This window comes from Choloepus didactylus, chromosome 14, assembly GCF_015220235.1.
Source record: "Choloepus didactylus isolate mChoDid1 chromosome 14, mChoDid1.pri, whole genome shotgun sequence".
Taxonomy (NCBI): domain Eukaryota; kingdom Metazoa; phylum Chordata; class Mammalia; order Pilosa; family Megalonychidae; genus Choloepus; species Choloepus didactylus.
This window is the reverse complement of record NC_051320.1, coordinates 50,500,895-50,525,187: the sequence shown is the minus strand read 5'-3', so window position 1 is coordinate 50,525,187 and position 24,293 is coordinate 50,500,895. Positions and strand designations below refer to the sequence as shown.

Here is a 24,293-nt window from a genome sequence, read left to right as displayed (position 1 = left end):
TGGGTTGGTGTTTTTCTTCTCTTACTGGTGAAGAAACTGAGGCACCCAGAAGATAAGTGACTTGTCCCCATCACAGAATAGGCATTCCATTATAACCTATTCTTTCCTTCCTTACCAGATAGCACAGGCTCCAAAGTGGTTTTTGGCTTCCCAGCATGCTCCAGAATTGATTACATAGGGTCCCTTACTGTGAGACCTATTCTCAGGGCCCTGAAAAATGATAAACATGAAAAATTACTTCTCAGTGACCTCTATGCCTTTCTGGAAGTATCAAAAAAAATCAAAAGACTGCAAAGGAATTAAAAGTTGCATGGCCAGTCCTCTTCAACTCGTAGGCCTAATGGGGCTGATCAGGTAACCATCAGATACCAGATCACACCAAATTATCAGTCACAATTGCTTAGCACAAGAAGGATGCTGAGCACACCAAGGGCTGGGCTGTCTGCCTCAGGCCTTTGCACTGCTCTCCCTGCTGCCTAGACCACTCTTCCCTATGCCCTTCAGGTTGTGCTGCTCAAATGCCACCTCCTGAGAAAGGACTGCTTGACCGTCCTGCCTCCCCACCAGCTTGTCTCTATTCTTACCCAGCTTTATTTTTCTTATAGCACCCATGACATTATGTATGTATGTATGTACTGTATTTCCTTCTCTAGAATGGAAGCCCAGCCTTTGTCTGTTTTGTTTTGTTCCATCTCTGGTACCTGGCAAAGAGTGGACTCTCATTAAATACTTGTTGAACGAATGCATGAATGAATGGATGGATGCTGTGAACACGGTCAGTACTCAGGACATGTTGCATCCTGGAGGAATGAGTGGATGATTTTTACAGGACTACACTACTCAGATCCTCTCTGAGCTGCAAAGGGAATAAAATTACTCCTACCAGAGAGGCTCCAAAGAACAGAAATCAAAAACCCTGCCTCAGATTATCAAAATGCTTAGGCCTGGCTTTGCCAAAGCCAAAAACAGGGACATTAAAGAAACAAAAATTAATCTTGCAAAATCTAACAGATATTTAAGGTAGTTAATTCAAGCAAAATAACCTACTAAACAAGTTTTCTTTAAGTGGTCAGATTATTTAGACAGTATAGTATTTCACTTAAGTAGCAATCGTATTGTCTGTGTCATCCTCTTAAGAAGGGCAGAAAGACACATTCTACTCATGCTGTCCCTATAATCAAGCATGTCATGAGTTACAGACCCTACCTTGGGCTGCCTCTGGTACAGAAAGACTGCTGGGCAGTGACCCAGAAGTAGCCATGCGAGGGAAGACATAGCTGTGGCAGTATGAGGACTATAAAAGATCTTTGCTCAGACACTTCAGATAACTGCTGGCAGCTGCCCCAGGACCAAGTCAGGTCCGCCCCATGTGGCAGGTCTCTTCAGATGCTATGGCTCCCTGGGGCTGGGTGGTGTATAAGGGACATTCTATACCATGTACCTAAGCCACATCCAATAAGGGATGGCTTTGCTTTCTGCTCTGCTGGTAAAGATGAGTTTTAATATAATTCTAAATAATTGGCTTCCTATCTGTGCATTCACCTAGACACTATAAAGTCTTTAAAGTTAGGACTTTACAGAAACTGGCCTGGGGGAACTGTTGTCAATCCAGTAGCTGCTGCCATGATTTGGGCCCTTGGACTCCTTGCTCCAGCACTGCCTGCTGGATGAGATGGCCCAGCCTCCCTCCTTCTTTTTGGTGCCTTAGCCAGCACACAGACCCTTTCCATTTTAAGGATTTTCTTTCTAATCTCCATATGGATTTAAGGGAAAAACAAAAACAAAAACAAACAAACAAAACTAATATACAGGAGTTACCAAGTTTCCAGGGTCTTGGAAGTTATTACACTATGACCCTGGTATAATTCCTGGAGCCTTCCTAGATGGTAACTGGCAACACAGATTTCAGCTTTCTGCTTTTATTTCAGAAAGTGGAGTTCACTGAACCTCTCTTTTCTCTCAGGTCCAAGCTTTCTAGAGACCCAGACTGACCCTTTCTTCCCTTCTGGTAGAACAAAAGATTTCACTGAAATTCCAAGCAATTGTTTTAAAACACAATACAAAAAAATCTTTTGTCTTTCCCAGACAACTTAGCAACATACTGGGTGCATGGTGGAAGCACAGCATACACTATTAGTTGGTGAAATTACCTAAGCAGACTTCACTTTGGGATTCTCCTCGGTACAAACTGGACAACTTGCTGCTTTGTGTTCTGAGGTTGCCCTGGGCAGCCACCCTATGGGATTCTCCATCTGCGGCTTGGTAGGAAACACATTCTTTAGCAGCCTTGACACAACTGGCAGGGTGATGGTCGTAGCCTGCTTTTGTAAGCAGTAGGCAGGGGCATTAGCTGCATTGTCTCTGGATACTGGCATGAATGTGGTTCTGCCCTGTGGTCCTTCAGAACAAAAAATTGAATCCTTTTTGTTGGGGTAGATAAGGGAGTGTACTGAGCTTCATTGAAAACAGACAGGAGGACTCTGACAGATGGGAACAAGGTGACCCCCACAGCAGGGGGTCAGCCTGGGAGTGGGTACTATAGCAACACACTAAGAATTATCCTATGAATTAAAGGATGGTTAGATTCACTGTCTGCCCAGGCAGGGAACCGGGTTGGGTCAACAGATGAGAGGCTGGTTTGCAGCTGTGTGACGTGACAGTTTGGTTTTGTTCAGACTGCTCTATGCTGTGCAGATGACACTAGCGTAGAGTGTCACTGTATGGATAGAGCAGTGGCATACCAACAAGGGAGGCAACAGCACAATGCACCCCAGGTGTGGGCAGTAAGCAATACTTTTTTGTGGTTGTTGTAGAGAATTTTCAAACAATAATAAAACTGACTAAAAGTCAGCTTGCTTTTTTACTATTACCATGCTCCAGCAGTTCTAAACAATGTCAGGGATAAAATACATCTCCCTTCTAGGGGCAGACTTCTCCCACACAATCTCCCACCCCCCTTGACCACCACTGGGATGAACAAGCACCAGGTGGGAAGATTATAAATCAGCAAGAGAATAAGCAGAAAGTAAATGACTCCTGAGATAAGATAAATCTTTTCATCATAAAAACCCACTTTGAAGAGTTTAAAGATGGCTGATTTGTGTGCTATGGATCTTTATGTTGTTTAGCCTGTGTTTTGGTTCTCTATTGTTGCTTTAAATCCACCCCAACATTTAGTGCCTTAAAACAACAATCATTTATTTGTTCCCAATTCTGCAGTCTGGATAGGGCTCAGTGGTGATGGCTCTTCTTTGTTGCATATGGTGCATGCTGGGGTTGGAACCTGGAAGAGGGCTTTTTCACTCTTACGTCTGGTTCCTCAGTTGGGATGGGTCTGAACAGCTGGGGGACGGCCAGGCATCTCTCTCTTTCCACATGGCCTCTCCACTTGGCTGGCTTGGACTTCCTCACAGCATGGTGGTCTCAATGTAATGGCTCTTTTTACATAGTATCTGTCTTTCCCCAGGGTACAAAGCAGAAGTTGTCAGGCTTTCTTAATGCCTGGGTCTGCAGTTCCTAGACCATTATTTCTGCCACATTTAATTGGGCAAAGTAGTAAGAGGGCCAGCCCAGATTCAAGGAGAGGAAAATCAGACTCCATATCATGATAAGAAGACATTCTTGTGGCCATCTTTGAAAATATGATCCATCTCATATTGTTTTCTCCATCTCAGCAAGGTATGGTAGACTTTCATACTTTGCCTTTGTGATAAACCTTAACAAGCTGGAAAAATGTAGGTCTCACTTAGACTTTTAAAAAATTGGACCCTATAACTGTCATCATGCCTTGGTTCTGAATGGGAAGATGTTCTCTTTGTGGATTCCTGAGGGGAAACAAGAGATTGTGGGTCTCCTAACATAGCAATGACACTTGAGAATAAACATCAGGATAATCGTAATTTGCCAAAACCCACAATCCAAAGCATGCTCAATTCTGTGAGACTGAACAGTCCCCAGGTTACAGCTTTGTTCTACCACCCAAGACAGGGTCAAATAACCACCATATTTTGGTCATTACTCCTGGGTATCAGGCAAGACCCAGAATTTTTTTTTTTTTAATTCAGTTTTATTGAAATGTATTCACATACCATAAAATTATCCATGGTATACAATCAACTGTTCATATGATCATATAGTTATGCATTCATCACCACAATCTATTTCTGCACATTTTCCTTACATCAGAAAGAATCAGAATAAGAATAAAAAATAAAAGTAAGAAAAGAACGCCCAAACCATCCCCCCCATCCCACCCTATTTGTCATTGTTTTTATCCCCATTTTTCTACTCAACCATCCATACACTAGATAAAGGGAGTGTGATCCACAAGTTTTTCACAATCACACTGTCACCTCTTGTAATCTACATTGTTATACAATCATCTTCAGGAGTCCAGACTACTGGGTTGGAGTTTAGTAGTTTCAGGTATTTACTTCAGGTATTTACTTTAATGTATTCCAATACATTAAAACCTAAGAGTTGTTATCTATACAGTGCAGAAGAATGTCCACCAGAGTGACCTCTTGACTCCATTTGAAATCTCTCAGCCACTGAAACTATTTCGTCTCATTTTGCATCCCCCTTTTGGTCAAGAAGATATTCTCAATCCCATGATGCCAGATCCAGATTCATCCCTGGAAGTCATATCCTGTGTTGCCAGGGAGATTTACACCCCTGGGAGTCGGGTCCCACGTAGGGGGGAGGGCAGTGAGTTCACCTGCTGAGGTGGCTCAGTTAGAGAGAGAGAGAGAGAGAGGGCCACATCTGAGCAACAAAGAGGTACTCAGGGGGAGACTCTTAGGCACAATTATATACAAGTTTAACCTCTCCTTTGCAGTAACAAGATTCATAAGGGCAAGTCCCACGACAGAGGGCTCGGCACATCAAACTGCCAGTCCCAATGTTTGTGACAACACCAATACCAGTCCAGGTGAGGATGTCCAACACTTCTGCACCTTCCCCCAGCTCCTTGGGGTGGGATGGGGTGCTGTAAATATATTTTTTATTCTCTGCCCAAAGTACTTTGGGATGTGTCACTATTTCACTCTAACCTATACTAACCTACCGTATCTCACTTCCTGTTCAAAGTTCCATGTAATTGTGGTATTTGAACAAACTGTGGAGTTATACTGTTTAGAAAATATAGATCCTGCACCAAACAGACATCTCTTCCCTTGGTCTCACATGGAAGTTGAAGTTCTAAAACACATTCAGTTTTGACCTTTGCCCTTTGGCCTGGTTTGCCCTAGCCTTAACCAGATCTGCTTCATTCGTATCACTAATTGAAGTCTGGGCTCTTTTTCAGCTTTTTTTAAACAGTTGATGTATACACTAATACTGACATTCATATCTGCCAAGCTCTAGCTCTGAGTTTCAGGTAAGACCCAGTATTTTAATTTACATCCTTTAAAACCATTATTGTTTTTAAGTATCCATTGGGAATGGATACAGCACAGGATTCTTGTGAGGGTCAGAACATGACAGTCTTTCAGATACTGTAATGCATGTATATCAGTTGCAGGTTGCTATAAATTTCTCCCTGGGACAGAGGAGTGCATCTCAATCTAAACAGGATCTACATGAGAACCAATATGCATCAACATGATATTGTTTATCATGTTGTTATCATTATTGTCTTTACCTTTGCCAGACACAGCTAATCCACCTATATATGTATAGAGCTTTGGTTGTGAAAGCATTTTCTAGTCCACTGTCTCATACCCTTCTCACTACAAATAACCCACTGAGTAGGCAGGTCCTGTGTGAACGCCCACAGTTTACAGACTTGTAAACAATACCAGAGCAGCTCTCCTAACTCTTCTTTATCCACAGTTGTTCTTGTCTGCTGGGGCAGAAGGCCTCTTGGATCCTGTCTTCTCTACCTTCTGGCCTGGCCTGAAGGCCTCTTCAGCTGCCCCTTGAGTAGGCAGACTCCTGAGCCTGTGAGCAAGTTCAGTCAGTTCCCAAGTGTTAGTTACCACAGAGAGGTAGGCCTGTCTCCTTGTCTTAATAAGGAGGTGGGGTGGGCCAGCATCCCCATGTCTGGAGCTCAGACTTTGCTTTCCAAGAAGAGGGCCTGCCTCCCAGCACCACGTCCACAGGTTTCCCCATACACTTGCCAGAATGCGGCTCTTGGCGGTCTTTTGCCTCCATCTTTCTCAATGTCCTCTCACAAGAAAACAAATTTTGTGTCCGTTTGTGCCTCGGCCCCTCACTAGGCCAAGGGACCCACTAGAGTCGGGGCTCTTTTTCCTGCTCTTCCCCTCACTCCTCCCATCCTTCCTCACACTCCAGTCTTCCTGCCTCGCTCCTGCCGGTTCCCATTCCGGTTGCCCATCCCTCCCCACCACCACCCGCCCGCTCCTTTCCCCAGTCGCTCCACCTCTACACCCTCTTCACTGCCCCCTCCAGCTCGCGCCTCTCTTCTCTCAGCTCCCGGGTTTTGTTGCCCGGGCTTGTTTCTAACTTGAGAGCGTCGCCTGACTCGGCGCCAGGTCACGTGCGTTAGTGACAACCTCTCGCAGGGCGGCCCCGGGGCCCCCGCGTGGCCGATTGGTGCGGCCGGGTCTGGCGCGGCCCCGGGGCGGGGCGGCGGATCAGCTGTTCCGAGCGCTGCACAACAACAAAAGGAGCGAGACGGCCCGGCGGCGGCTAGCGGCGCAGCAACAGGAGGGCTGGAGTTGACCCCGCGCCCGCCGTCCGGGGAGCCTGAGCGAGGGCGCAGCCCGCCCAGCCGCAGCTACCTCAGCAGCCCCACGCCTGTGTGCGTGCTTCCCCCTCGGAAGGAGCCGTCCGCTTTTGCGCTGCACAGTCGGGTTTGCAAGTCGGACCCACGTAAGTGCAGACGGGGCCGAATATACCCGGCGCCTCGCTCCCGCTCGCCCTGCGCTGCCGGGTTCCCGCGCTGCCCGGGTCCGGACCTGGTGCGGCCGCGCGTCCTGCCCTCGGGGCGGCCCGCGAGGGGCTGTCTGCGCGCTCCCCGAACCTCTCGCTTCCTGTCTTCCCCGCTGCCGTCGGGCAGGGCCCCCACCCCTTCGGCGGACCGCAGCCGGCGCCGGGGGTGCGGGCGGAGGCGTCCGGCAGGCACCGGCCGAGCTGAATCCCAGCTCTGGGCGGCAGTTGGGTGTTGAGTTTCTGCCTCCGCCCCCGAGCATGGTCTGTTTTCTTGGTCGCGGCGGGACCTCCTGTTCTCTCTCCCCCTCACTCTCCCCTCCACTCCTCTTTCTCCGGCACTCGGCCGTTGGACTGGGGCTGCCAGGTCAAGACTTGGCGTCGGGGGTTTCTGGCTCGGGGAGGAGCCAGCGTGGCCACCGCCCCAGGACGCATCCCTCAGAGGCGGCGGCGTTTGGACGCGCGGTCCGACCACCGTCCGACCCCAAGCCCCGTGCTCGTCTCCTCTATTTGACTTCTTAGTGCAGGGTCGCGCCCCACAGCACAGTCGGCTCTGCTGCTTTAGGAAACTTGCTCTGTTGCCTGACGACCGGCCACTGCCAAAATGTCCCCTTCACTATTCCATGTTCCTTGTCCCAACTTAATCTTGAACATCACTATTTGAGGTTGTGAAGCAGAACTTTCCTTGCCGGTCATAATGAAAATCATAATCATTTTGATCACTCAGGCTTACAGAATGCCATATACTATACTGAGCGGGAACCCAGTGATCCTCACAATAACCCTATAAAGTAGGCCTCATCATCTGATGGATTGGAGACCCGAGGCACAGAGAGATTACTCAAGGCCACATAGCCAATGTAGGGGAAATGGTGTTTCCAATTTCAAAGAATTTTTCGTTTTTATTTTATTTCCTAATTACATCTACCCATTATCTTAGATTAAGGAAGAACCATTTGCATCTCTGACTCCCAAGGACGGGGTCAGCAGTAGCTTAAAGAACCTTTCCAGAATGCAGAGTAGTTTTCCACAAAAGGGGTGGAAAAGTGACTGGTGGGGTCGTTTCAGCATGAGTGCCCCAAGATCCTGAAATTACTTGCTTGGTAATTGGAATACATTTTTATTTTTGCATATGTTAAAAAGCACTGGGAAGCTTTTGATTTCAAGTCACAGCCACTATAATTTTGAACTGGAACCAGGACTTTACTTCTATGACAAGGGCTCTTGTTTTCTCATCCTATCTTTTCTGCGGATTTGCTCCCCTAGTATTTCTCTTGGGAATGGTACTGCTTTCAAAATTCAAAGTTAAAGAGCTATGAATTTCCACTTACTGCTATCTTTGTTCACTGTCATTAAACCTTCAGGGCAGGGAGTGGTGGCTCCCTGGAGCAATAACCTCCCTTACAGCTAGCTAACTGAAAAGACTGGGTAGAAGTGGAACAAGCAAAACCAACTTTCTTGGCTTGGTTTTTCTGCAGCTCAGTATCAATTTTAAGTTATCTGAATTAGCATATTTATTTGTTCTAAACTAGTGGGAGAGGATGGACCATAAAGAGATGATCATTTGGAGGCTGCTCTTTAATGATGATGTGTTAGTTTAGTCATCCGATATTCTGAAAACAACTGTACACATATTTAGAAGTTAGATCATCAAAGTTGCAGGGTTTTTTTTTTTTTTTTAATTTAAAAATGTTGTTTTTTGGAGCCGCCTACTGGCAGCTAAAACAAACTGGAAGGTGCTGTTCTCTGATATTCATAGAACCAGAGTTGAGGCTGGAAGGAGCCTGAGAGGGCATGGGTAGGGAGAAGCAGGCAAATTTGTGCTCTAACCTCAGCTCCACCCCCTCATTTGTGCTCTAATCCCACTCCTCACGGGCTCTGTCATTTTTTAACAAGTTACTTAAATTCTGAGTCTCAGCTTCCTCATTAGTAAAATGGCATAAGTAAGTACCTCAAGTGCCTGTCACACACAATAATCACTTAGTAAATTGTAACCCAAATTATACAGACATTTCACAGATGAAGAAACTCATTTTACTGACAAATAAACTCAGACCAAAACATGCTAAGTGACTTGCCTGTGGTCAAACAACTGGCTTTTAATGAACTTGCAGTTGATGTTTACTTACTGCTTGCTATGTGTCATGCACTGTTCTGTTACTACCTAAATTACTCTTCACCTTGGCACTATGAAGTAGGTGTTATAACTATCATCCCCATTTCACTGATAAGAAAACTGAGGCACCAAGAAGTTACTAAATATTCTAAATTCATACAGATTGCAAATAGCAGAACCAAGATTTCAAAACGATCAGACTAACCAGAGCCCACCTTTAGTTACTGCACCACACTGCCTCTTGGTTGGTTACCTGTCTCAAAAATGAGAAAGTAAATTATACTAACAAGCTTTTCCAGATTAGCAACTCCTTTTTAAAATTCTCCAACTATAATCTTCTTGCCTAGAAATACTATACTCAGCCACCTTTCTCTGCCCACAAAGAATTTTTACTCATGTAATAATATGAAAAACTTTGATAAAATGTTATGTAACAAAGCAAGATACAAAATTGTGCATTCACTAGACTTCAGTACAACTATGATAAAAAGGAACCTTATGTGTACAAGAAAATGCACCAGTATGCTAACAATGACTACAAGGTGGTAGAACAGTAAGTGATTGTTTTCTTTATATTCTAGGCTTTCTATAATGTGTTTTTATTCATTTTATGATGAAAAAGACACCATTTTTTTTTTAAAGGAGGGGTGGAGGTATCTTGAGCCAAGCAGAACAGGGGTAGAGCTGTCTTCTTGAAGTGTTTGGGGCCCAGACACTTGGTCTCTTTTCTACAACTGTGGTGAGACTGCCAGCTGAAGTTGGTTATAGCTGAAAGCTGCAAAGGGCCTGGAAGAACAGCAGTGCTGCCCCAACTAGCCTTCTTTGCCTCTGCCTCTCTGCTAAATTCCAGAGCCATCTTTGTAAATTTGTCCTCCTGGGACATATGCTTTCTCTGTAATTTTCACTTTAGTTTTTTCATTGCCCTAGAGTTGTGAATATCAAAAAGCCAGTGGTCATGTGATGAGGGGGTGACAACTAGACCTCTGCTTCACCTTTTAGCTCTACTTAGAATCAGCCCCATCCAGAGTCTCCATTCCTGAGCAGGAGCCAGTGTCAAGAGTGGCAGTTACAAGGCTGGGACAGTCCCTGGGTCATCAGTAGGAGAAGGCCATTAAGGTTTTAGAGCGATTTTTCTAGAATAGCATAGTCCAATGGAAATATATAGCATGTTTAAATTTTCTAGTGACCACATTAAAAAAGTAAAAAGAAACAGGTGAAATTACTTGTAATGATGTTTTATTTAACCCAGTATATCAAAAATATTGTTTCAACATGTAATCAATATGAAAGTTTTAATAAGATATTTTACATTCTTTTTTTTTTCTACTAAGTTTTTGAAATCCAGCACATCTCAATTAGATGCTAAATTTTCATTGGAAATACTTGAGCTGTATTTAGATATCATAAAATTTACAGTTGAAAAAGTAGATTCACATACTCCAGTTATTCCAAGCATACTTCAGTTTTCCAGAAACTGAATCAGTTCTCAGCTTCTAAATTTAAATTAATGAAAATTAAATAAAATTAAAAATTCCGTTCCTTTGTCCCACTAGTCACATTTCAAGTGTTCATTCGAACATAGTTTTAGAGTATTGGAGTCTCTGCAACAGCTCCTTGTCCTTCCTGATACCTACAGAAAACAGGGCCAGAGGAGCTTTGCTTTGCTTAGTTATACCTGGCCTCTTCATTGTGCTAGAAATGTGTGGGGAAAGAGAGTGAAGGGGTAAGCCAACACAGTCTCTTCATTTTTCCTATGATGAAACCAAGGCTCAGAAGGGCTAAATTGTTTAGTTCCAGCCACCTGTGGTAGAGCCAGAGCCACATGCCTGGTCTGGTAGTGCCCAGGCCAGGGTTCTTCCCACCCCTCCCCACAACTCCATTCTGTGTCCTATCCACAGGGCCCTAACAGGTGTGGTATGTAAATGCCAGCAGTGACTCAGGTGAGGTGAAGGGTGCACTCTTCCCTCCCTCGCTGGCTGGGCTTCTGAACATGATGCTCATCCAAGGTCGGTTGCTCTTGTAGGAGACATGGGGCATCTGGAGCAGCATCTGGCTTTGAGAAACCAAGAGGACTAACTTGTACTGCTCTGTAGAAAGCTCTTGCGAATCGTTTTCTGTGGCCTAGTTGGTTATATTGTGCATATTACAGGCATATGCTGGCTTCTTTTACACAGGTTTGAAGCTGTACCCAGGGGTGGGGGGTAGGAGGGTGGGGTTTGCATTTATGAACCCAGCAGCAGTGGCTCCAGCAGTATTTTCTACCTTATAGCTGCCAGTTACCCAGCCTGGGTCCAGTGCTTCACCCAGCAGCATCACAGGTAGGGGAAAGGCACTCTTTCAGGATGAGGAATGGTTCTTCTGTGGGATTTTCCACTGCCCACCCTGCAGTTGCTGCTTCTTAGCTGCAGGACCAGAATCCATTCCTATACTCTGGAGAATTGGGCTTACTCTCTCAACTGATTGAACAGAGACAGAATTGTACTTGGAGCCAGTACCTGCCCCCATAATTTCAAAGAATTAGGGAAAATATTTTTTTTTTCCTTCTAGCTTGTGTACTCAAAAACCTTTACTTACATCAGATTTTATGGCAGCTCATCTTTTGGGATATAACTACCACACCAAAGTAGGTCAGACAAACTTATTACACAACTGTTTTCTTGTGATTTCTCTTACATGCAGCTTAAAGCTGAATTTAAATTCTCACACTAGAGCTCCAGTCTTCATGCTTTGGCCATGTTGCTTTCTAGAAGAGTTTCAGGAAGACTGAAACTATGCAAGTGACAACTTCCTGTTTACCTGTTTTTGATAATTAACAGCTGAGGATGAAGTATGACCACACAAGTGTTAAAATGTCATTTATTTGAATTATTTTATTCTTATAGGAATGTGTCAAGCAATTGTAGGGGCCTAATTTACTCACAAGGAATTTAGCCAGGAGTCTCATCAGCTACAGATCCTAACTAGTTTTACATCTAAAGATTATTGTTTTGATTGTAAAATGTCAAGAATCTAAAGTTATGGATTCAAGGCTGATTCTTGTAATGAAGAAAAGTATCATTTAGTTAGGCACTTTTCACCATCTTTGGGTGATCTCATCCACTCTTAGGGCTTCTGTTACTCCCTTTGTGTTGACGACTCCCAAACCTAGCCCCAGCAGAGAGCTTGCTCCTGAACTCCCAAGTCCTATATTCATTTGCCAGTCGGATATCTCCAGCTGCATGGCTTGCAGATTTCCCAAATTCAGCATGTTCAAAATGATCAGCCTGTACCTTTTGTAGTATTCCTATCTGCCAAATGGCCCCACCATTCCCTCGGTTGGCCAAGCTGGAAATCTGGGTCATCCTTGATTTCTCCCTCCTCTTCACTTCTGGTTTACAAGGCCCTGCAGGATCTGAGCTCTGCTTACCTCCCCAGCCTGTTCTCACAACCCTCCATCTGAATCCTGAGCCAGCTGAAGGTGCCACATTTTTATATTCATCTGCAAGCTTTCAACGCTTAGTGTTCTTTCTCCATCCCCCTTAAAATACAACCATTTATTTATTTATTTAAATTTATTTTTGTATTGTGGTAACATATATATACTGTAAAAGTTGCAATTTAACTATTTTTAAGTGTGCAGTTCAGTGGCATTATTTGCATTCACAGTATTTTGCTATCATCACCACCATCCACTGCCAAAACTTTTCCACCACACCAAACAAAATTTCTGTATCCATCTTCCTCCATTCTTGACCTTTTCAACCATGCAAAATTAAAGTCATTTATTCCAGGAGGCCTTCCATGACCTCCACCCAGGTTGGTTCTCCAATACCTCTCCCTCCAAGGCACTTACCCCTTTGGTTGTTAAACTTGCTTTGGGAAGACCTTGTTTATGTGGGCTTCTCTGTGCTAACCCTATGCCTGATGCATACTATGTGCTCAGTTAATATTTGTAGAATAAGAATAGTTGACATTGACTGAGCATTTTGTACCTTGCTAAGTATGTTGCCTACATCATCTCATTTTAACAAGAGTAGGATCAGGGTGACCCTTTCAGTAGACATTGTTGGAGAACTGGAGACACACCAGGTTGGTTTAAAACTGGTAAGAGTCATGGAGAGAAGTAGGTGGATTCAAGCTATGTGGGTAGCTAGAGTTAACAAAATTTGCTGATAATTTGGATGAAGGGGTTGGTGTGGGGAGCAGGGACAATGGTGGTAGGGAACAAAAGGAATCAATGATAGCTGTTAGGTTTTTGGCCTAAATAACTTCTGGATACTGCTGTTGCTAACTGAGAAGGAGAAGAAGGGTGTTGTGTGTGTGTGTGTGTGTATGTTAAGTATGTGGGAAAAAATTAAAAGTTCTTTTTGGGACATGTTATATTTGAGATGTCCATCAGGTAGCCAGGTGGAGATAGATATATAAATCTGGAACTCTGAAATAAGATCAGGCAGAGCTGCAGTTCCTTACTCGGAATTCAGCATAACTCCATGAGGTAGGAACTATCACCAACTGAGGTAGTATAACTTCCTAACTCATATGGCAAATAAACAGCCGAGCCAGGCTCTGAACCCAGGCAATCTGGCATCAGCACCTACCTTCTCAGCCACTGCACTGTTGACTGTTGTTTCCAGTTCCTTTCACTGTCCAGTTCAGTTTTCTGCAGTGTAAATTTCTCCATGCCATTGTAGGAATTGTTTTGAAGGTCAAAGTATGCTGCAATTATAGATTTTAAATGTAATTAGGTATGCTTAAAATTATATATAAAAGTACAGGGCAGAAGGGGAAATGAGCCAGGGAAAGATGAGGCCTGATTTAATGGTGGCTACTGGATACTTTTCCTGGGTACCTTTAAGATTTTTGGGCAGTTAAATATCATATAGCAAGAAGGTTATTACACAAGAGCAATATTGCAGTTTGAAATACATTATTCAAATTTATCCCTTATTATAAAAACACAGATGTGAAATAGAACCAACTCTTTCTCTTTTATTCCAAGTTGAAAGATATTTCCGGGCTGCCTTTGAGTACACAAATCATAATGTTTTGTAAATAAGACATTGCATTTCTTGTATTTGACTCCTGCAGTAAAGGAATAGCTGTAGAATGTAGGGTAAGATGTGTTGTTTTAAGGGTGTGTGTGTGTGCACGCTTTAAAAATATACTCACATTATATAAACGTATGCTGATTTGAAATCACCGCCTTTTTCTGTTTTATTTTAGGGATAATAACTCGTGTTGCTACTCACCTAAGTTGAATACGCACCGTGTGCACTTTAGTTTCCTGCTGGTGCTATTGCACTACAGAAGACAGATTTCTGAAATCTCAGCTATCAAGACATCCAGCCCAAGTCTCAATCTTGCCTTTACAATGTTCCAGAGGCTGAATAAAATGTTTGTGGGTGAAGTGAATACTACTTCCAATCAAGAACCAGAATTTAGTGAGAAAGAAGATGATGAATGGATTCTTGTTGACTTCATAGGTAAGGTACTCTTAGCATTTAATCTTCATAGTAAAAGTGGAAAGATTGGCATCCTCAGGTTTTGCATAAATAAACCAATAGCTCAGAAGGTTTAAGCCTTAAAAGTAAATGAAACAAGAATCTGTTTAAGAAAATTTGGAGAAACATCCTTGCAAGATGATCAGCCAGTGAACTGATGGGCATCAGACTTTCCAGTTTTGCAGCACTTATACCCTGATCAAATCAGAGGCACATTAATAAGAAACCCTGCTATTAGATAAGCAGTAATCCATAAAGCTCACTGTTTGTTTATACAGCAGTATAGAAACAGTTTTAAACCATTGCTGCAAAGCCAGCATAATCTACCCCATATAGACAATACACCACACACATTAGATGCTCAGAAATTATGTTCTAATCATTATATGAGTGGCTAAGTGAATATAAATAGTTTTGTTTCTGACCTAAAGGAGGTATGTAAGCATCAGCTAACAGTATTGTCTCTTCTTTTTCTATGCTCTGAATTTGATGGGTGGCTCCATGATGATCAATGTGATAATCATCCTCCCCTGGACTGTTGATCAACACATTTTGGAATGCAACATGGACCACGTTCTAGACACGTGTACTGGTTTTTCAGCAGAGGAAGACGATGATGACGACATCGGTGAAGAGTCGCCCACAGAGCACCCATCAGTCTTTTCCTGTTTACCTGCATCTCTTGAGTGCTTGGCTGATACAAGCGATTCCTGCTTCCTTCAGTTTGAGTCCTGTCCAATGGAGGAGAGCTGGTTTATCACCCCTCCCCCATGTTTTACTGCAGGTGGATTAACCACTATCAAGGTAGAAACTAGTCCTATGGAAGATCTTCTCATCGAACATCCCAGCATGTCTGTTTATGCTGTGCATAACTCCTGCCCTGGTCTCAGTGAAGCCAACTGTGGGACTGACGAATTTCATAACCCAACTAGTCCCAGGTACGTTGTAAGTACTTTACTCTCTCCGCAGGCAGTCTATTTAGCATGTGTTTTATTTATTCCACTATAGTTCAAAGCTAAGTTGTAAAAAAACACTAATTTTGTTAGAGATCCATGAAAGCATGTGCACAGTGCTCAAGGTAGTTGATGGTATGAAAAAAAAGTGTTCATTTTGGATTTTGTAAAATGTAGTTGTAGCATAGCCCCAGCTATATAATAGAGAGCTATGTCATTCATAATATTCTGTTACTGAATGTAAAGAAAAGGCTGGAAATTCTGTTAAGTATCTTAGAATGTAACTTTGACAAAATACAGGCTGGATTATTTGAAGTATCAATTTGACTAGAATACTGAGTCTCAAAATAAAACTTTATCTTCTTCCAGTTATTCCTTACTAGATCACATAAATGGGGCTTAACCTTGAAAACCTATGAGAGGTTAAGGGTAAAGTAAAAGGGCAGTTTTGCCAAAACATTTTGTTCAGAGTTGTTTTCTGCCTTACTGAGGAAAGATTTCACATCCAAACCATGTTTTGTTGTTATATGGGGGACCCAAGTGGTCCGAGAGGCTCTTTGAACGGCAGATGGGTTAGAGGCCTGGAAACCTTCAGGGAACGTGCCTGGTCAGTGAAGAGTAGTATGTTCCAAAACAAACCTATAGATATTTTGTGGCCTTTTTCCAGAGGATGTAACCAGTAAATATAGTCAAGATTGCTCTTACCCACTGACATAAAGACTATGATTTTGATAATTTGCTCAGTCTAGGTAGTCCATAACATACTTTTTTGAGATGTTCCCTATGGTGTTAAAGTATTTTGGGGATGCTGGTACTGACTTAATTTGCTCTCTTAGGTCAAGGGTACAGGTGAATTGGATCCTTGAGAGCAATTCAGAATATTCCTGTGATTTGTGCCTCTTTTCGGATAGGCTCTGACTACAAACAGGACCACTTGTATTTCCATTTTTCAAATACAAACATGGCCCAAGCAACTCATTGATTTGTTAACTTTACCAGAGTTTGCTGTACTCTGAAGTCTTTTATGAGGATAAACATTTGCTTGTATAGTTACATGATGCCAGGTCAGATCTTTGATAGGAAACTTGTCTTGGCATTTTATTCAGGGCTACAAGCTTATCTTGAAATTAGTGTTTCAGGAATTCCAAGAAAAAATTTAAAGTATAATGTTTTTGGAGGTGGTATTGATTTAATTGTTTTATGGTTGCTTCACATTAATTGTTTTCAGTTCTTAAAAAATTCTTCTCTCCTGATTCTGATCTCACCTCTGAGGAATTCCACTTAAGAATTTAGTATGTTTAATATTCACTTTAAACTTACCAGCATTTTATATTGACTTTTCATTGTTTCAAGTGTTTTGTTTGTTGTGAGAGATAATTTACAGCAGTTTTGTAAAATAACTTTGTATTATTATAGCAGTACATGTGCATTGAAGAGAATTAGAAAATGCAAATGTGCAAAATTAAAAAACATTGAAATGTCAGTTTCACTACCCAGAGACGACTGACTGTTAACACCTTAGGACATAGTCTTCCAGATTGTTTTTTCTGTCTATATATTTAACCTAAATGAGATCATGCTGTATATACTATTTTATAATCTGCTTCTTTAGGCAAGGATCTCCACTTTTTTGTTTCAGTAAATTTTCACTTTATCTACTACTCAAACTACTCTCAGATTTCCCCAGTAGAGCCAAGAACATTTCATCTAGTTTGTTCAAACCAGTAACCAGTAGTCCAGGACCATGCCCCACATCTGGTTATGTGTTTGTAGTTTTGATGCAGTGAGATTGTTCATGCTTTGTATCTTGTTTGTTTTTGCATTCATATGTTGTAGTTATAACACACAGGATAGTTCAACAAATATGTACTTTCCTATATATAAAGGATCAAAGATACACACTGAACTTTATATGAATTCTTCCTGCACATAGAATAGTCTTGCAAACTATTACAGTTTTATAATAGTAAGTAAATTTATTTTTTAACTTCCTTATTTTTGGATTTGAGATTCTTATAAGAAAGGCCACTAAACCAAAATAGAAATTGTGTTAACCAAGATTAAGAGGATGGCTATGTAATAAACATCTATATTTTCTGAGCAGGAGAGAAATCATGTTTTTCAAAAGTAGACTGCTTTCATCCTGTCTATCCTCAGGGTTACTACCATAAAATGAGTTTTTTTTGTAATTACAGATGGGCTTCAGAGTGTGCGTTTTATTGCATTTTAGCCTTTAAATATTTTTGTGAAGGTTTACATGCCATGAAAATCTTAAGTAATATATGTGTTTTTAATGACCCATAGTTAATGAAAAGTTGACCACATCCTTTCAGTAAGATTAAAATAACACTTTAAATCTGACCAGTGGTTTAATAGTTCACCATTTAACATTTGTAGGGCCAGGAAAAGCTGCTTATAAGACTCACTGGCACAGAGTAAGTATATTCACTTTAAGACTGCGTGATGTATGTAGCTTGTGTAGGAGGCTAAGGACTTAAAATGTCCACCTTTTAAAAGCCACTTTCTTTATGTTAACTTTTATTAGTTTCCTCTAATGTGACCTGCTTTAAGCCTATTTTAAAAATTAGTATATTAAGAGATAATATTTTCTTCAGTTGTTTATAGGCAGATTATATAACTGCCCTTCCTGTGTAAAATAACCCTTAAAAATATTAAAACTCTTTATGTTATATGTTAATATAGTTTAGACCAATCCTATTTGATTTAGCTCTTAATATAGAAACATATAATAGTAATACTGTTGTAGTCATATTTAAGAGTATGTGTTTTTCAAGGGTCTTTATAAAATCTAAACGCAAATACCGTTCCAAAATGAGCCCTGTTGTGATATAAATAAAAAATTTTGAGTTATCTTCTATAAAAAGCAGTAGCTTCTTAACTAGAAAAATGTTAAATGAGTAAAATTTCCTTATACATACTTCTATTAATATAGATTTAAAGCTTGTTTCCTAGAACCTTTTAGTTATAGACAGAAAACATCACTGAAGATGCTGTAGGCACAACACATCAGTAGTAACCCTGCCTCCTAGCCATGGTCTTTGGCGTGAGACCTGTGTTAGAATCCTGGTTGAGTCAGTTAATAATTGTGACCTTAACATTTCTGAGCCTTAGTTCTCTCATCAGTAAAATTTGGAAATTAAAATATTTATGTAAGATTATGGTGAGAATTAAAATACTCTCTTGACAAATGTAGACACTTAGTAATTAGTTCCCCTCCCAGAAAAGCTTACACACGCACGTGTGTGCGTGATGTAATTGAAATTCACTCAGAGTGTATAGTGTTTTTTAAAGAATATAGCCTACTTAATTAACCACTGTGGATTATGCAGCATATTTCTATTAATAGTTGGCTTCTCCCTTCCACCACTATCAGTCATTGTGGTCACAAAAAATAAACTGGTCTGTTAGCCATGAGATCCTAAGCTCTGTTTCAACCATAAGCAAACTAGTGTGGCAAATTGAGTTGCTAAGTAACTTTTTCAGTGTCATTAATAACATAATCTGTTATTTAATACTGTTTCCACTTTTTTCCATTTCAGAGTGGGAGCTCAAAATGAAATAGGGCAGCACATTCATTGCTATGTTGCAGCTCTTGCTGCTCATACAACTTTTCTGGAACAACCCAAGAGCTTTCGCCCTTCCCAGTGGATAAAAGAACATAGTGAAAGACAGTCTCTGAACAGAAATAGCCTTCGTCGCCAAAATCTTACCAGGGATTGCTACTCTCGGCAAGTCAAGCACAATGGCTGGGTTGTTCATCAGCCCTGCCCGCGTCAGTACAATTACTAAGAATTTCAAGTTTGTTGGTTGGTTTCTCTTGGTTTGTGCAGTGTATGTGGATGTGTGTGTATGTACAAGAAGATGCTTTCTCTTTAAGGCCAACTGATGACCAATCAGATAGTTTTATTGGTGTGTTTAGACACTATCTTGAAAACCAGATTTACATGCTGTGTATCACATAATGCCTTGCTCTTCACATTCACTTTTTAAATAATTTTTTTTCAGAATGTTTTTGGAAACATATCAATACATTTACAGTGTTGGGTGTTTGGGGATGTCTTTAAATTTATTAAGGTGTACATGAAAAAGTCAGCATTTTAAAGACATTCTTCCCAAGTATGAGAATAGGCATCTTACAATTTCATTTTGTTTTGTATTACTTAATCTTTTGAGTGAGCAAAAATTTATTCTCAGGGCCAGCCATACACTTTATTGACCAGTACTTGATAATCTTTCCTGTATATAATGATACATTTTTTCACACTAACATGAGCATTGACAGGTGATAGTTGCCATGGATATAATGGAATTATGGCTTAACTTTCTTTTGAAAGAAAACTTGATATATTTCTGTGTGTATGTTTTGTTTTTTTTTTTTTTTAGTTTTTTTTTCCAGATTAATCATGCAGTTCACTTTGGAATTCAGGTACATTAAGTTTTGACAGTGCTTTCAGTAATTCTGATGTGACTATATGACGGGGTACAGAGACATCGTGGGACAACAACACTTGTCTTACACGCAGAGGGATTAAGTTAGACCTGTGAAATTTTATTTGGAAAAATGTATGTCTATAATTAACCCATTAGTCCAGTCTTTTAAGTTGTTTCAATTCTTTTCTGCCAGCTCTGTCTACACCATCTCGCATCAGCTGTTTAGAAGTACTCGTCCAGGCACTCGAGTGACTTTACATTTATTTGTGCCCAAGGGATAAGAGATAGGCTTTGTATTTCCAGATACAGTGGTAAATCCTCTGCCATGGAGCCTGTCCTGCCAAGTGGCAAGAATAGTCGGGAGCAGGAGGGGACATTTGGTGACAGCTTTTCATAGTGTCTAAATGAAGAGTGACAGGTTAGTTTCCTTGAGTTCTCCTTCTTTGTTTTACTTAGGCTTTGGACAAATCTTTAACCACTTTGGCCTCTGTTTCTTCCACCAACAGGGGAGTAATAATTACCTCCCTCACAGAGTTGTTGTGAGGATTGTATCTTGATTTGAAGTGGGGGTGTGGGCTGTAGAGAACTGAACCCTGTGTGAAATTCCGAGGGCCTCTCTACTGAATCTAGTGGTGGGGGTGGAGGACCTGTGGCAATTTTCCTGCCACAACCGTTTTTCAGTGTTGGTGCTAATGAGACCTTGTTCAATTCACACGTGGGCCAGTTAATCCAACACAGAGAAAATCTATTTCCTTACCTCTAGTCAGTCACTTTATTTTTTAGTAGTTGTAATGGGTTTTCCTGAGCCATCCACATTCTCACTGACTTCCCCCTGAAATTAAATAAACATATACAATCAAGAGGACATTTTACTGAGAGAGCGGTAGTAACACCTTCATAGTCAAACACCTTAATTTTATGATTTCTCTACAACCCTAATTAAATAGTACACATCTACAAAATGTTTTCAAGAAAAAATAGAAAATAGTTATATGAAGTATATATTTTTCAATGACCCTGTAAACAGTTTGATGCAGGGAACAATGGGAGAGTTTTTTGTTTGTTTATTTTCTTTAAGGGAAGAGCTGTGCTCTTTTTTGACTAGACTGGAGTGCTTGGAAGTGTAAGAGGTCAAATAGTGTAGTTAAGATTGGTTAGGTTGTTCTTCCACTGGCTGAGATAAAGTGCCAAGAATGTGTCTGTAGAACAAGAGTCTAGATGCCCCTCCCTTCCTCATTCCCCTTCGTTTTGACTACCCCTTTATTTATTTGTTTTCTGATTAGGGACCAAGTCTGTAAAATTTTGTCGAACTGAGCTAGAGGTTATTTTGTTACTATTTGTGTTTACCAGAGTTGGGAGATAGGAGTTTTCATGAAAGTGTGTATGTTTTCAACCATGTCAGTTATAGGGCCATACTTCCATAACTTGAAAATAGACCAGCTAAATGTTTTCTGGATGTAAGCCTCTGAATTCATGGGGTTTCTATTCATACATTACATGCAAATTGTTAGTACCTCAAGAGCTATGGAAGTTTAGCCGTGAGAATTTGTTTGGCAGCATGAGGAGATTTATATATGAAACTGCAGTGGTCTTTTTTTAGTCCTATTTTTTTCAGATACCATAAATACATTACATCTCTATTAGTTATTGACTTTCTGTTTGCCTTATCTGGGCCTGGTTTTATATACTTCATACCTGGAAAAATATTCATCTCAGTCATTGGGATTTTTCTTCCAGGTGTGATATCCTGCAATATCATACTGTGGCTTCTGTATCATTATCTAAAGTTTGTTTAAAATTGGCAGTGTAAGAATTGAAAATGGTTTACGTAATTCAGTTGAAGTTCTTGGTCATTAGATGTTTTTTTAAGTCATCTATTGTATGCAAAACACAAGGCCAATAATAACACAGAATTATGTTAACCTGTTAAGTATCTTAGAAACATGGCCAAAATGCATTTTATTATGAGTTGATAATTATTTTTGCTGTTGTAAATATTAGTGGTTTACAATGTACTTTAGTTCATATTCCTTAAAATTCAAGCAGTGAGAAAATAAGACCCCTCTGAATTTAGTAGCGATGACTATTTCTAAACTGATAACATAGAATGTTACTTGGAAAAAGTCTGGAAAACATGGTGTACACAAGCAGTGTTTTGTGAAGGAGCTTCTTAGTTTTTGTAATGCACCATGTTTCTCAAAGTTTGTGTTTTTGTTAATAAAACATTTTATAATGTAATTCTATGTTTATTACTTTTTCTTCCTTAACTGACTGAATTATATACTGCACTGTAAGTTGAAGATTAACCATCCACTGTTTATCTTCTGTGGCATTGCATTTATATGCTTTTGAGGGGAGGGAGGATTTTCTGCAGAAGATGCAAAGTGATTGGATTTTTTGACTGTCTCATACAGGGAGCTTCCTTTTTTTTACATCAATTTCCTGTACTTTTTTCCACTTTCCAAGCAAACTGTTTCTGTTTACAAACCTTCTCTGTTGTACCAATACTTTCATACTAGTGAGAAGAGTTTACTTAAAACTTGAGAGGGCCTTTCAGCCTTACCTATTATTTCTTACTTCTCAAATCTGTACAGTACTCTGCTTTGTAATCTTTGTCTTCCTTGAATCTGAGTTTCTTTGCTAGTTCTCTTCCTGCTCAAGGAAATATATTGCCTTTACATGCTCTTAAGAGAAAAGAGCAAAGAAGTGTATCTTCATGACCCTCTTTTTTTGTGTTATGAACAATAAAAATGAAGAACTCCAACTGGAAGACAGACATTTAAATTTAGATTAGTGGAGAATAAAGGCATTTTCAAATATTCATTTTTGTTTTTATAATCAATTCAGAGACTGCTCCTTGTACTGGGAGATACTAATATGTATTTGTAATGTTACCCTAAAATTATCTTTTTTATTTTATTAGGCCCATACATACTGGTTAAATTCTTTTAAAATTTGGGCTACTATCATGGATTGTTTCACTGCCATCAGTCATGTTAATTGATATATTGTAAATGTCATCTCTACCTGCTAATTGTAATACTTAAAATTTTATATAAAATTCTTTACTTAGAAAATCTACATCATACGATCAGTGTCAGCCTTGCCATGTACCAATTTCATTTGAAATCTGATACCAATTAAAGTGGTTTGAGTGGGGAGAGAGGTACAGGAAAGCATATAAATATCTTTTTTTATTTGCAACAGTATCCTTTATGTGGGAGAAGTTACTATTCAGAGAAAGGCAGTGTAAGTGGATAATGTTTTTTATTCATTGACAAGTTTTCTTACGTTTTTTAAAATTGTGTAATTGTTAAATGCCTCATTTTGCTCCGTATGTACCTAAAGTTTTACTATTTTGTTCTTTATATAGGTGGATTTCTAAACTCCAGTCCAGTACTTTGGGAGGTTAGATGTGTGTGTTTCCAGGCTTGGTGTGTATGAGTGGTTTTGTTTGCTTTTTGGTTGTGTTTTCCTCCAGAGATTTTGAACTTTAATCAGTAATCATGTGTATGATTAAAAAAAAGTGGCTTTAGTTTTTTTCTTAAGTAAAATTCTGAACACACTTTTCAAGGGCAGGGCATCCGTTATGGAGCTGGATAGTATTGTAGATTGTACCATGTGCCTTGTTAATGTGTTTCTGGACACATTTTTTTCAACAACTTGAAAACTCAAAAGGGACATTAGGGGGAAAAAAGGGACATTATGTTAGATATATCCTGTATATGAATCTATGCAAAATGGCAGCTTGTTTTCTTGAGCCACTGTCTAAATTTTTCTTCTTTTTATAGAAATTTTTATACTGATTGATTCCTAGATGGTCAGTTTTATACACAGACTGAACAGTACAGCACTTTGCCAAAAATAAGTGTAGCGTTGCTTAAACATTGTGTATTAACACCAATTTTTTGTAATTGGATTCGGCTACCTGGAAGTTATGGTTTTTAATCTGTCAGTAAATAAAATGTCTTTTAACTTCACATTTGTCAGATTCTCTTTGTTTTCTCTTTATTATAATTAGTTTTAAAATTAGCTACAAATTACTTAAAAATTTTGCTATTCAGTTTTATTTTTCCAAAAGGTATGTTTAATAAGCACTTTAAATACTTTTTAAAAACTTTTGGGTAAAATTAATATATTAAAAGTTTTCACCTAAAATGAATAATCACGCATGTCCCCAAATATGAACATGAATTTGAAAGTGACCTCCAGCCAGTACCTTCTTCTCCAACCAATCTATGCTAAAAAGCAAAAATAGAATCCAATATACTGGTTCTTAACCTTTTTTAAGCTAGCTTGGTGAATCTCAATGGTGGTTCTCTCCAGATAAATGTAGACACAATCTTACATAAACATTTTAAGGCAATTATGGCCTTCCCTGATGCCCTCTGTTACTGTCTC

The 24,293-nt window shown here is 40.2% G+C and overlaps 1 protein-coding gene and 1 long non-coding RNA gene across 5 annotated transcripts in view; one reads left to right on the top strand and one right to left on the bottom strand.

Annotated features, from left to right (window-relative positions):
* Positions 1 to 6,620: 6,620 nt before the first annotated feature.
* TP53INP1 (tumor protein p53 inducible nuclear protein 1) lies at positions 6,621 to 23,872 on the top strand. Of its 2 annotated transcripts, XM_037802978.1 has the most exons (5): positions 6,621 to 6,834; positions 14,210 to 14,469; positions 15,068 to 15,425; positions 17,838 to 17,875; positions 19,001 to 19,136. In XM_037802978.1, the coding sequence occupies exons 2-4, from the start codon at positions 14,358 to 14,360 to the stop codon at positions 17,857 to 17,859; spliced, it is 492 nt and encodes a 163-aa protein (XP_037658906.1). In that variant the 5' UTR covers positions 6,621 to 6,834; positions 14,210 to 14,357; the 3' UTR covers positions 17,860 to 17,875; positions 19,001 to 19,136. The 2 variants fall into 2 exon arrangements, with proteins under 2 accessions (XP_037658906.1, XP_037658905.1); XM_037802977.1 differs by lacking the exon at positions 17,838 to 17,875 and having other exon boundaries at positions 19,001 to 23,872.
* LOC119509120 overlaps positions 13,566 to 24,293 on the bottom strand; it is a 50,294-nt gene continuing 39,566 nt past the window's right edge. For 2 of the 3 annotated variants that reach the window (XR_005211628.1, XR_005211629.1), the window contains 2 exons: positions 20,650 to 20,724; positions 13,566 to 13,702 (listed from right to left, as the gene is read on the bottom strand). This is a non-coding gene — a long non-coding RNA (uncharacterized LOC119509120). Of the gene's footprint in view, positions 13,703 to 14,923; positions 15,219 to 20,649; positions 20,725 to 24,293 lie in introns of those variants that run through there. The other variant, XR_005211630.1, reaches the window with a different exon arrangement.

Bases quoted from the DNA above. Each gene is read 5' to 3' on its own strand.
- TP53INP1 (XM_037802977.1), top strand. From the start codon at position 14,358: ATGTTCCAGAGGCTGAATAAAATGTTTGTGGGTGAAGTGAATACTACT. The intron at 14,470-15,067 runs GTAAGGTACTCT...ACCACGTTCTAG, and splicing joins GATTCTTGTTGACTTCATAG to ACACGTGTACTGGTTTTTCA. The intron at 15,426-19,000 runs GTACGTTGTAAG...TTTCCATTTCAG, and splicing joins CATAACCCAACTAGTCCCAG to AGTGGGAGCTCAAAATGAAA.